General features: G+C 47.9%; 1 protein-coding gene across 1 annotated transcript in view; it reads right to left on the bottom strand.

Moving 5' to 3' along the window:
- FRMPD2 (FERM and PDZ domain containing 2) overlaps window positions 3,964-12,194 on the bottom strand; it is a 67,118-nt gene continuing 58,887 nt past the window's right edge. Inside the window, exons 27-29 of the mRNA XM_018042153.1 lie at window positions 12,021-12,119; window positions 8,229-8,572; window positions 3,964-4,060 (exon numbers count right to left, since the gene is read on the bottom strand). Coding sequence (XP_017897642.1) covers window positions 3,964-4,060; window positions 8,229-8,572; window positions 12,021-12,119 — 540 coding nt within the window. The remainder of the gene's footprint in view (window positions 4,061-8,228; window positions 8,573-12,020; window positions 12,120-12,194) is intronic.

Below are 12,194 nucleotides of genomic sequence, written 5' to 3'. Positions count from 1 at the left end.
CATTTGTATTTTTATCATATACATTGTCTGTTTAAATACTTTATTGCTCTATTATAAATTATAATGACCTTTCTAAATATTATAGACATTAATCTGTATTCACAATTATGTACATGTTTCCCTATCCACTGCTCCTATTTTTACATTAATTTTGTCATTGTTACTAAACAGAAGTTTTAACTTTTCCAATATTGTCAACTTTGCAATTCTTGCTTGTTACACGCTTTGTCTATTGCAGGCTACCAGAGAAAGTTACTACGCCTCTGTAGATCTGATAAAACCAGAGTCTATTTTCTTCCAGTTTTCCTATGCTTTTTTTTTTTTTAATCAAACTCTATGTAGTTTTAGTGGATGAAGTTAATTTGGAACCTAAGTCATCTTTTCCAGCTGTTTCAGTTCTGCCTACGGAGCTGGCCTCTTCCCCCGCACTCATTGCCGTAAGCCCCTGTCATATAGCACTTGGTGTTCCTTGGCTCACACTGCGGCCCACCAAGCCTGCTTCCTGTGTACGCTTGGTAGCTCCAAGTTTTAGGACTTTAGTTTTTGCTCTGGTGGTGGCTATCTGGTAATAGTGGATCCGCCATTTCACTCTTCCTTTTTTATTAGAGGGTCCATCTTATTTTTCTTTCCTATAATTTTTAGAATCAGAGCCCAAAAAGGAAAATATTCTTAAAAGAATGTATTACCATTTGGAATTGCATGGGGAAAACCCAGACAGATAACAAAACATATTACTCCCATAGCCTTTGAGCCAAGTCTCTCTTCAGATTTCTGCAAGGGATCTGGGGGCACTTTGAATACCATGGAAATTCCTTCAACCAGTGGAGAACCCAAAAGTACCAGCTGCAACAAAGCATGTGTCCCAGAAAGTGTGACCACTGCACACTTCTGGTACAGTGAGAATGTACCCTTTATTGGTTTATCTTGACGTGAGAGGTTGATTCTCAAATTCTTCCACCAGAGGAAGTCCCACGTTGAGCTCGCAGGGACCCATGCATGCGCCTGCATTCACACACACACACACACACACACACGCAGAGCTTTATTCAACATAAACCCCAGAACTAAAGAGGGTCACAAAAAATGAGTTTCAGAAGTGACAAGCATGCTTTTTTTTTTTTTGAAGTTGCTTCTTAAGTGGGCCAGACCTTCCATCCCAGGTCACCTTCTCAGAGCCCCACTGGCCTCCTTCCTGATCGTAGAGTATGTGGGTACATTCTTTAGACCAACATCTGAGGCTCTTCCATGTGATCAGGGTCAGAAGGATGTCCAGGCAGAAACCCTCAGGTTCTGCCTCTGGAGATTGTCCCACTTCTTCTGTTCACCTAACACAATAGCAGCTTTTATTGGATTGCTTTGCCATTTGGCCAGCAGCCTTCCCTAAACAGAACAGTTCAATTGTCTTTTTAATCTTACTGGGCAGCAGTGGTTGTCTTAGCCTCAGAAGAGAGAAGCAGGAGGACGCATGACATGTGATGGAAAGACGTGTGTGTTATACAAGTCCACGTGGACAGGCACATTCTAGGGGAAATGTGAAAATGCACCAGCAGGGTAATCAGACAGCAGCGGTGTGAACCTGCCCCTCATAGCTGCGTGATCTCAGACAAATTAAATCCCTTCTAAGCTCCATTTAGAAAAGAGGAATAAGAATGCCACTCAAAGTTGAAGATTCAATGACGTCATTTATAGAAAGTACCTATATACTATTACTGTCTTAATATCTGAAAGAACCAAATAAAATAGTCTGTTACACAATTTTAAAGGATGCATGACTACATCCATAAGCAAAGTCCCATTATACCCTCCAAAACGGCTCCGTACTTCCAGGATGAAAGAGAAAATGTATACAACAGAGGCCCTTAACCTTTGGGAGATTTATTCTCCTGGAGAACTTGAAGAATGTTAAAAGTTACTTTTTCCAAAAGATGCACCAAGTCAACATTCTAACTGTAGAGCTCCCCACCTGCCTCGAAGCACATCTGTGGGCAGCTCCATGGAGCCCAGGCTGGGAACTCACGCCTTGAGCCTCACCGCCCACAGGCCCACCTGCTGTCGGCAGGGAGAATAAGGGACCATGGCAGGACTCAGCTTAACTACATCCCAAACCATCATCCATCGGAGGGCTATTCAGTCCACCCTGAATCTTGACATCTCTGCCACGAACCAGTGCTTCTCCTCACCCCACCTCACACCCCATGCTTGGGCACAAGCTCTTTGTCTACAAGGAAAAAAAGAAAGACAGTGTATTGAATGCATTAATAAGGCTGCATCATCTCACTGCTGTAATGTCCTCCTTTATGATTTATGATTAAAAGTAGCTAACACTTTTTGAGTTCTTACTACATGCCACAGAGTGTGCTAAACACGTGACACAGATTGTCATTTAACACTCCCAGGAACAGCATGAGGTGGATTTCATTATCTCCACAGGGCAGTCAGTTAGCTGCATCTTAGATGGTTTAAAGGGGCTACCCTTGTGGCCCAGCTGGTAAAGAATCCGCCTGCAATGCAGGAGACCTGGGTTCGATCCCTGGGTTGGGAAGATCCCCTGGAGAAGGGAAAGACTACCCACTCTAGTATTCTGGCCTAGAGAATTCCATGGACTCTACAGTCCATGGGGTTGCAAAGAGCTGGACATGACTGAGTGACTTTCACTTCACTTCACTTCATTTCACCAGATGGTTTAAAAAGTCACTTGCTGCAGGTCATTTAGTCAGTGAGTGGCGGAGCCTAGCTTGGAGCTGTGCTCTCGTGACTCTGATCTCTGCCTCCTCCCTTCAGGGTCCTGCAGATCTCCTAGGACGTTCTGTAAGTACTGACACTTTCGGTCCTTAACTGTTTCCCCATGGATCCCCAAAGCATTGCTCACCCTATTTTCTTTTATCTCTCCAGCCCTGAGGAGCCCCCTCTAGGAAGATTGCCCTCCACGTATAAGCTGCTCTCTGCTTGCTTTACACTTTTGTGAACCTGTAATGCATCACTTCTAAAGTTGTCAGAGTGTCCAACTCTCCCATAAATGACATGCAGGGTCTTCAAAGCCTCCGTGTCATCCTCTCTATTAACGCATTGCTTCCTATTTCAGATAAGAGCCAGCCCATTTGTCATATTTGAATTTCAAATATCCACCCACCTTATCGGCTTGCCTGCAACTGTCCTTTGAGAGTCCAGTTCAGTCATTTGTGATGAAAATGTAGCTGGGACACAATGTAAATGAAAGTGAAAGAGCGTGTTTCAATTATACCTGAATCTGCACAGCCAGTGCCTCGGTAAGTTTCAGTGTGTCATGAAAACACGTTGATGCGAAAGCTTCTTGAACATTCAGCGTTTTTCAAATACCAGAACTACCTGGGTTGTAGGCACGTGAACAGAATTCGAGAGTGTAACCCTCTCCACTTGCAGTCTTACAGTTTCTGTGACACTTACTCCTCCCGTGTCTTCATCAGTCTGATCTGACTCCAGCCTGGTCATCCCAGCTTCTGGTAGCAGTTCGTGTGAACAGTTTGGCTTTCTTGATCAAGAAAGAGCTCACTGTGTTAAAACCACAGGGGCTCTAGAGAGGCGCCACACCACGTGTCATCAAGACTCTTCTCTGAAATACATTTAGCCCACGGGAAGGCAGAACCGCACAAAGTAACCACGGAGCGAGCGCTGAGGAGAGACAGTGGGCCTGGCCGCGTGCTGCAGGCAGCGGAGGTCCATGAAGGGGTCCTGAAGTGGGAGACCTGGGGCTGGATTCCGACTCCATCACTTACTTACTGATGACCCTGGGAAAGTCCTGAATGCGCCATCGGTATAGCGTGAAGTGTCAGGGCATAGGGTGGTTGCCTTGGAACAGGGAATATGATGAGTCCCATGAAGAGGTGTGACCCCAGAGGGGAAGCACGGGGAATGCTGTAATGCCCATGGACCACCACCCAGCCAGAGTAGAGACACTGACCCCCTCTAGAAGAATCTAGCCCAGCTTCATTCCACCCACAGTGCTACCCACCTGAGGGGGCCATCATCTGTGTCCTCAGCCTCCTCGATGTCTTCCCACTCGCTGTCACTCTCATGGACACTCCTGGAGGCAAAGACTGTGAGAAAGAACCCCAGAAACAGAACTGTGGTAAGGGAATGGTCCCTGAACCTGCCTCCAAACATTCTCCACAGGGTAGCCGGTCTCCCAGTGAAGGGTTGATAGTAAGATACACTCCATCCTCCGAGGTAGGAGAAAGGGTCCCAGGTGGATGGTGCATGTCACGTTCCTCATTATCACTGTACAGTTCAGGACTAGAAACCAGAAACCCACGTGTCTTCCAGGGTTGATCACAAACCCCACTCCCCACCTTCCCTTGCCTTCAGGATGCCGTCATGACATGTCGCAGGCAAGCCAGCCAGGCATCAGACAGTTCCTGCCAGAGACCCCTCTGGGGCCAGGAGGTGAACAGTGAACAGGGTGCGGCCCTTGACCTTGAGGAGTCCATGATTTAATGGGAAGAGTGAGCAGTGAACAGATGTTACAGTCAGGTAGTTAGTGCTACAGGACAGAATGTTATGAGAGTGGGCAAGCTCCTTGCTGAGTCCAGGAGATGGTGGGGGACTCGCCAGAGGACACGGATCAAAAGCAGAGCTCTGACCCATGCTTCATATGGGAAGACAGTCAGACCTCAGGCAAGTTTATTAACTTCTCTAGAGCCTCGGTTTTTTCATCCGAAAAAATGGGAAGGTCACGAAACTTATAGGAGTGTTGGAGTGCTTAAGTTAAATAATTCTGATACAGCCAGCCAGGCTCCTGGTACAGGGTAAGTTCTCAGTAAATGGAGGAGTTCGTGGTAACTACTACGATCATAGTTCTTTCAACAGAGGAATTAGATGGAAAGGTCCAAAGCAAGAGGCTCAGAACAACTCAAGCAGGCGACCTTCAAGGCACTTTGTGCAAATATCAGGTCCTTTTCTGAGCATTTCAAAAGTGCTTATTTGGAGAGGCAGCTAGCTGGAGTGACATTTACTCCCTGCGTGACGTAGGAAGCAGGTGAACGGCGAGGCTCATCGTCTGGCGACGAAGATGCAGACGCAATGGCAAAAGAATAAGGCTTCCAGGGGTTTCCAAAAGTCACCACACACTCCGTTTTGATTAGAAAGAGCAGTTCATGAAGATGACAGAGCATTTTGCACGGGGCTTCCAACATGCAAAGAAGGTACTCAGAAAATATCTGTAGAGAGTCTGGTTAGAGAAGATGAGCAGGAGAATCTAGAAGAAATGCACACAGGTTGATCTTTGCACCAAATACACGGGTCCTTGTTTATCAGCCTCCTTACCCACCCCCATATCAACAGGTCGGCTTTGTCAGTATCCCCTGCCCTCCCCTTCCCTTTCCTGCAATACGTCTTCCCCTTAAAATCAGCGCTGGCAACTCCCTGTAGCCAAGAGCTCCCAAACACCCGTACAGGTGGCCCTCCTTCTGGCACAGCCAGAGCAGCTGTCTCAACCTGAGTTTTGCTGTCACAGAGACACTCTTTCTGCTCATGAGAGATACAGGGTCCAAGCAAGTGTGCATTTCATGTCAATATGCACACAGTCCTGTGTTTAAAAAGGGTCTCTATTCTGTAAGGACATTCACTTTAAGAAAACATTTTAAAATCGCTAATCACTGTAAGAAATTGGTTTGAAACCTTAAACTACTCGACCAAATTGTGTAGAAAAATGTGTTTCTTTGTAAATATAGGGAGGGAACATCGTGGAAGCTTTACCAAAGGACAGGAAATCCAGCCTGGTGCCCAGGCCCATTCTGTTCCCCTCCCCGAACCCCTCAACAGCCAACCCGTCCCACCTTCCCTGCCAAGAAGCAGGTGGCAACAGGATAACGCCTGGCTGTCCACACCTCACCTCCACGACTGTGCTCCTCCAATCTTTCTAATAATCTCCATGCTCTCCAGATTGGATCTGGGGCTCTAGCTGCTGGCCCCACCAGGAGAGAGATCCAGGGAAGCCATCAGCCTGAGACGCAAGAAGCAAAGCTGCTGGGTGTCTGGAGAAGGGTTAGTGATCTCCAGGGTGACATTCTGGCCATTCTGGTGACATTCTTACCTCAGGAAGAATCACCGCCCTTCCATCCACCCTCCCACCCAGGCTCCCGACTGCTCTTGGAGCTCTGACCTGGGGTTTGCTTGCGGATGTGGGGAAAGAGGGGTGAGGCAAGAAGAGACACAGGAAGACAAACACTGTGCTGCTTTCCTACATGTTTGGCAGGGATCTACTGCTATATGGCAGGAGGATGTGCACAGCGCGGTGAAAGAGAGAACAGGGCAAGAAAAGGAGAGTTTCATCTCCTCCATGAACACTCTGGGTTTGCAAGGGTGCTGCAGCCACTTGACTGTGGAAAGGAACCACCTGGTAGGTGGCAAGATCTGGCAGTTTGCTGGGCATTTCAATTGATTGGGATCTGTCTTTAGCTGGAAATGGCTGAGGAAAGAGAAGGAAAACTGCGTTGTGTAGGGTTCTTGCTGTGTGCCAGGCTCTGGGCTGGCGCTCTGCATGCGTTATTTCTTTCGAAGGCCACAGCACACTTTGGAGTTACCAAGGTCTTCATTAACATTTGAGAAGCCTCAAGCTCAGAGAAATCAATTCGCCAGACACGCTAGTAAGTAGCAGAGCTGAAACCAAGGCTATATGATCAAGAAGTCAGTGGTCTTTTTGATCTAAACCACTGAAAGAAAACTTCACTCACGGATGCCAGAAGCAATGAGGCAGTTACCTGGGGCAGTCACCGCAGAACTGAACTGCGGACATTCAAGGGAGATCCACAAAGAACCACAACCCCACCCTGGAATCCTAATTCTGACCCTGCCCAGGAGCTGGGGGAACAGAGAGTGCTGGTCATGTGCCATGGTTTCCCTCCTGTAGGGGGAAGCCACCAACTATATGAGCTTCAAGTGCAAGCTAAGGTTCTAAGGAAGAGAAGCTGATGCAGTTTAGTTTTGTTTGGCCGGCACAATACAGCATACTTTTAAAAAATTCTATCTGGATGCTCCTGGGAAACATGCCTGGCTTCTGTCTGTCACAGATCGAACGCTGTCTAATTGCATTACCCCAACTGCTTTATAGTTCGTGCCACCTACTAGTCCCTATAGATTTATCCTTATCAGCCTTCTAGGATGCCAACAGTTAAGAGCTACTTAATGTCAGTGGGTTTATACAGTGTCAAACATGAAACATTGTTCGCCGTTGTTTGGCTGCTTTGTGCCCATGCATCTAACTAAACACCATGCCTAGGGGCAATATCGTACCCTCTCTCCATATCCGTACCCCTCTCTTTGCTCCTAACAGGTTTCCAAACACCTTGGATATGTGTAGTAAATACTCATCAAACTGAATGAAAGAGATTGTTTTCCATCAGAACAGGACTGAGAAGTGGAAATACTCAGGGGTGGATGAGCACAAAAATGCAGACTAAGGTAAAAACAAGTGGTTATTAAAACGAGCATTACAGGGCCTCCCTCGTGGTCCAGTGGTTAAGAATCTGTCTCGCAGTGCAAGGGACACCGGTTTGATCCCTGATACAGGAAGATCCCACATGCCTCAGAGTAATAAACCCCGGCACCACAGCTACAAGCCAGCACTCTGGAGCCTGTGAGCTGCAACAACTGAAACCCGAGTGTCCAGAGCCCGTGCTCTGCATCAAGAGAAGCCACTGCAATGAGAAGCTCTGCGCTCCGCAGGAAAGCGTAGCCCCTGCCTCACTGCAATAGAGAAAGCCTGCGAACAGCAACAAAGATCCACCACAGCCAAAAAATGCTATTAAATAATCTTTTTTTTCAATGAAGGCTTCAGTCTGGTTTTGAAGGTGTGGTTTTTTTCTTTTAAGCTTCTGTTGATTATAAAGCATCATATTAGCTATAAAAGTGATGGTGCACACAAGGGAAACTCTTTCTTATCACAAAGCTTCAAGAGGCCATGAGGGATGCAGAACAAAGGTTTGTATGCGACGAAGAAATCCCAAGGCCTGCCGTCTGTAGTCTCCAAGGATACTGGAGGACCACGGGGTGGGGTTTGCTTTCCTAAACTCTCACAAGTTGTGATGACCTCAGCTCCAGATTTCCTGTTCCTCTTCTTTCATCCTCCCCTTCAGATGCCCAGAACCCTCCTGGCCCAGCAAGCATCTGAGCCATGTTATTAATTGTTTGCTTGTAATTTCTAACGATGACATGCATACAATTTACAATGTGTCTGCAAACGGACTGAGCCTTACCTTCCAAGTCTCCCGATATCACAAACTGAATCACAGTTTTGCCTCAAATCCTTCTCCAAAGAGGTAGCCAGTGCTGACGCCTCCATTTCTTGGTGAAGTCTGCATAGATGAGGGAAGGAATCCCGAGGATCAGTCAAGGAAGTGGCCCAGGGTCTCTCTGTGTCCTGGTCCCGTTGTGCCTCTTGGGTGGCTTGTTGGAAAGACTCTGGCCGGAGACCCAGGCCCTCCCCTGTGTCTGGGGAGGCACTGTCCCTCCGGCTGTCCCCCTGATCCAGGCTGGGGCTCTGCTCCAAGTCAGCGCATGCTGCCCTGGGGAATTCTTTGTCTTCTACGAGCACAGGTGTCTATTGAAAGAAATACTACAGATTATTGGATCCATGGTGCACATTGAGCAAAATCTAAATGTTGCTTTTGTACCAGTTGGTACCACAGTTGGTACCAATTCACCCCTTTTCCGTGCTCTTCAAATGAGTGCCTAGACTCGCTATTTCTGTGTCCACCTCTTCTTCCTTGCACCCACCCGAACCAGGCTTCTGTCTCCATCACTCAACTGAAAGATGTCTAATTAGGATCTCTAGTTACCTACGTCTTTCTAAAGCCAAAAGATGATTCTCTGTCTTCATCTCTAACTCTCAGCAATGTTCAACATAATGGGACCCTCCTCCTTCCTGAGAATGTCCTTTACTCGTTTACTCTACTTAAACACTGAGTTTACCCTGAGCTCCACCCTTATCCGAATCACCTCCAAGCCTCCTTCTCGGTCTCATGCATTACCTCATTTCTTTGGACCAGACTACTCAGTGTTGGGGTGTCGCATTGCTCACTTCTCAGCCCTCTTCTTGACTCTTTTGGTATTCCTCCCCGAGATGATCTCATCAAATTTACAGCTTTCACTGGCACTATTTGCTGGTAATTTTGAATTCACGTTTTCCAGCCCTAGCAGATATCTCCATTGAATGCTCTATAAACGTTTGTTTGCATGCTATCAAGAACTACTGCTTCTTTCCACAGACCTTAAACTGCTCCCTCCAAGCACATCCTGTCTTGGTAAGTGGCGCCACCATTCATTCAGTCACTTGAGCCAGCTCCACTCCCGGTCTTCACACCAATGTCTAGTCTAAAAATCATCCCATGGGCTCTACCTCCCAGAGTGTCCTCAATCTGACTCCTTCTTACAGCTCTCTGGCTACAGCCCGAGTCTAAGACGCAATATGTTACCTGAACCCCTGCCAGATTACCTGTCCTACTCCGTCTCTCCCGGCAACCTAAGTGACCTCTCCAAAGTGCGGGCCAGAGGAGGCCATATTTCTGCTTCACCCTTCATCCTCCCACCTCCCCAGCCCAGTGGCTTCCCATGGCAGCCAGGATGGAATCAGCACATCACCAAAACCTACAAGCCCTACATGATGCAGCTCCCAACCCCTCCACAACTCCCCCGCTTCTGCAGTTCCCGTCATTAAGTACCGTCCAAGCACAATCCTTATCTTTGTGTCCTTCAAAAATCCAGGTCTTTCCTGTCTCAGAGCGTTTGCACTTGCTATTCCTTCTGCCTGAAGTGACCAACTCCAGATGTTTGCATAGCTGCCTCCTTCTTGTAACCATTCTAATTCTAAACCAAAGTCTCCCTTCCTTGGTCTTCAATCAGACCGCTGGAGCCAAGTGAATGAATGAAAATTCTTCTTCCATGTGGCCCTCAGGCATGAGGAGAGAAGCATGCCCACCATTCCTCGCCTCAAACCCTCTCCATTGGACACTTCTGGGTTCTCTGGCAGAAGCTCTTCCCCAGGACAGGACAACTGTTTCCTCGGCATTTACCAGATATCTGGACAAAGACACAGGGTACCAGCCCCTCGGCCTGATGATCTTTGAGTGTGTGAAATTTGACCCTCTCCCACCCTGTTCACCTGCTTAACACAATTGCTATCATCTACCTTCTTTTCCAAACTAGCAGCTCTCTGATTTCCTTCCTATAGCTCTTGTCTCACCAAAGTTGGTATAAAATGACCTCTTAGGGTCCAAGCATCTAGAATACGTGGGTCACCAAGTCCCTGTGCTGTCTCTACCAACTGTCACCCTCAGTGATAAGTGGCTGACTATGAGTGGTAAGTGACTGATAAGCAGTGGACACGGCTTATCCACGTCTCAGATGAGGAGTCACGAGACCTAGAGAAGTTAGGCGAGTGTCCGAGGTCCTTGCAGCAAACGGAACAGGTGCACAGGTGGCCATGCAGACCCTCCTCCATGAGCGAGGCCTGCTGGTTGCTGGCGGCTCACAGCAAGCCCCTCCCAGGAACTGTGTTCAGCTTAAGGGAACTGCCTCAGCCAGTTAGGCCCCTCCCTTGGGCAGCTCATACCCCAGTGCTGTTTGGTGCAGATAGCAAAGGTGCAGGCTCTTTTGTTCCAGTTAAGGACAGCTCTGAGGGGCCATCTCAGCTTCAGAGTTCCCTCTGGGCTCAGCTGAAGCCCCTATTGCAGCTGAAGCTCACTTACTTCCCCTTCTGCCCAGCCCTGCTTCTCTCACCCTCACAAAGGGGTTCCCAAGAGCTGTCCCCCTCCACCTCCGGCACTCCAGGCTCTGGCACAGACTCTGTGTCCTGCAGGCTCAGCAGGTGGCAATGTGATGGGTAACGCTAAGCGTCAACCTGGCTAGGCCATAGAAAGTGAAAGTGAAGTCACTCAGTCGTGTCCGACTCTTTGTGACCCCATGGACTGTAGCCTACCAGGCTCCTCCATCCATGGGATTTTCCAGGCAAGAGTACTGGAGTGGGTCGCCATTTCCTTCTCCAGGAGAGTACCCAGATATTTGTTCAAATACAAATCTGAATGTGACCCTAAAGGTATTTTTTAAATGAGAGAGTTGTCTATAAATCAGTAGACTTTCAGTGACACAAATAATGTGAGAGAGCCTCATTCTGTCAGTTGAAGGCCTTAGGAGAAAAATGACTGAGATCCCCCAAGAAAATATGAGTCCTGCCTCCAGACTGCCCTAAGAGTCACACTGTGCCATCAACTCTCTGCTAGATTTCCAGTCATCCAGCCTTTTCCACGGAATTTAGACTGGTCAAGCCCCGCGACAGGGAAGCCTGGTGTGCTGCAGTCCATGGGGTCACAAAGAGTCGGATACAACAGAGAGACGGAACTGAACTGAAGCCCCTTGATTACCCGAGTCAGTTCCTTAATCTCTCTCTCTCTCTCTTCTTCTCTGTCTCCTTCTCTCTCTCTCTACACACATGCACACACATATCCTATTTGTTATATTTCTCCCAAGAACCTAATACAGGCATCAACATAACAATCTGAATTTTCCAGATTCCAATGCCTATCTTCTCTGCACCAGACTATACATGCCTAATCCATGTTTTAGAAGGGTGGAGTTAGATCCATCCTATTTCCCCCTCCATTTCATTCTTCAGAATGGAAATTCTTACCTCCCCTTTATCTGGTTTTATATGCACTCCCCTTGTTCCTGGTTTCCCCTCTCTGATGCCTGGCTGCCTCTGATGCCAGAGAACCCAGCTCTAGAAGTTTCACAGTCAAGGTTTAAATATGTAACCAACTATGGGAAGACCCAAATATTGGGAGAGGCAGAAGGAGGGAGAGGAAGAGAGAGAGAGGGCCTTATGAGCTTCTCACAGACTAGTTGAGGTTAGTGAGCTATGTTCCTGCCCCAGTGAAATAAGACGGCATTGAACCCTATTGAAGGCAAAAGTTAGGCTTCTCAGGACCCACCAGACAAAAAAGGGGTGCCTGAACATGATGCAAGTGGAGAGAGCAGAGGGCAGCACCCCTTACCTGCCAGCCCTGGTCCATCTCAGGCAGCGCACCTGGAGGGGGTCGGCAAAGCAGGAGCGTGACTTGCTGTGAAGCGCCTCGAAGTAAATGGAGCACCTCCTACCAGAAACCAAAATCTACGGTTAGTTGTGGGGCTGGCCTGGCTGTGGGGGCGTCCTCCTCTGTGTTCCCCAC

Source organism: Capra hircus, chromosome 28 (assembly GCF_001704415.2).
Source record: "Capra hircus breed San Clemente chromosome 28, ASM170441v1, whole genome shotgun sequence".
Taxonomy (NCBI): Eukaryota; Metazoa; Chordata; class Mammalia; order Artiodactyla; family Bovidae; genus Capra; species Capra hircus.
Note: the sequence above shows the minus strand (reverse complement) of the source record. Positions and strands in the feature narration are given on the sequence as shown.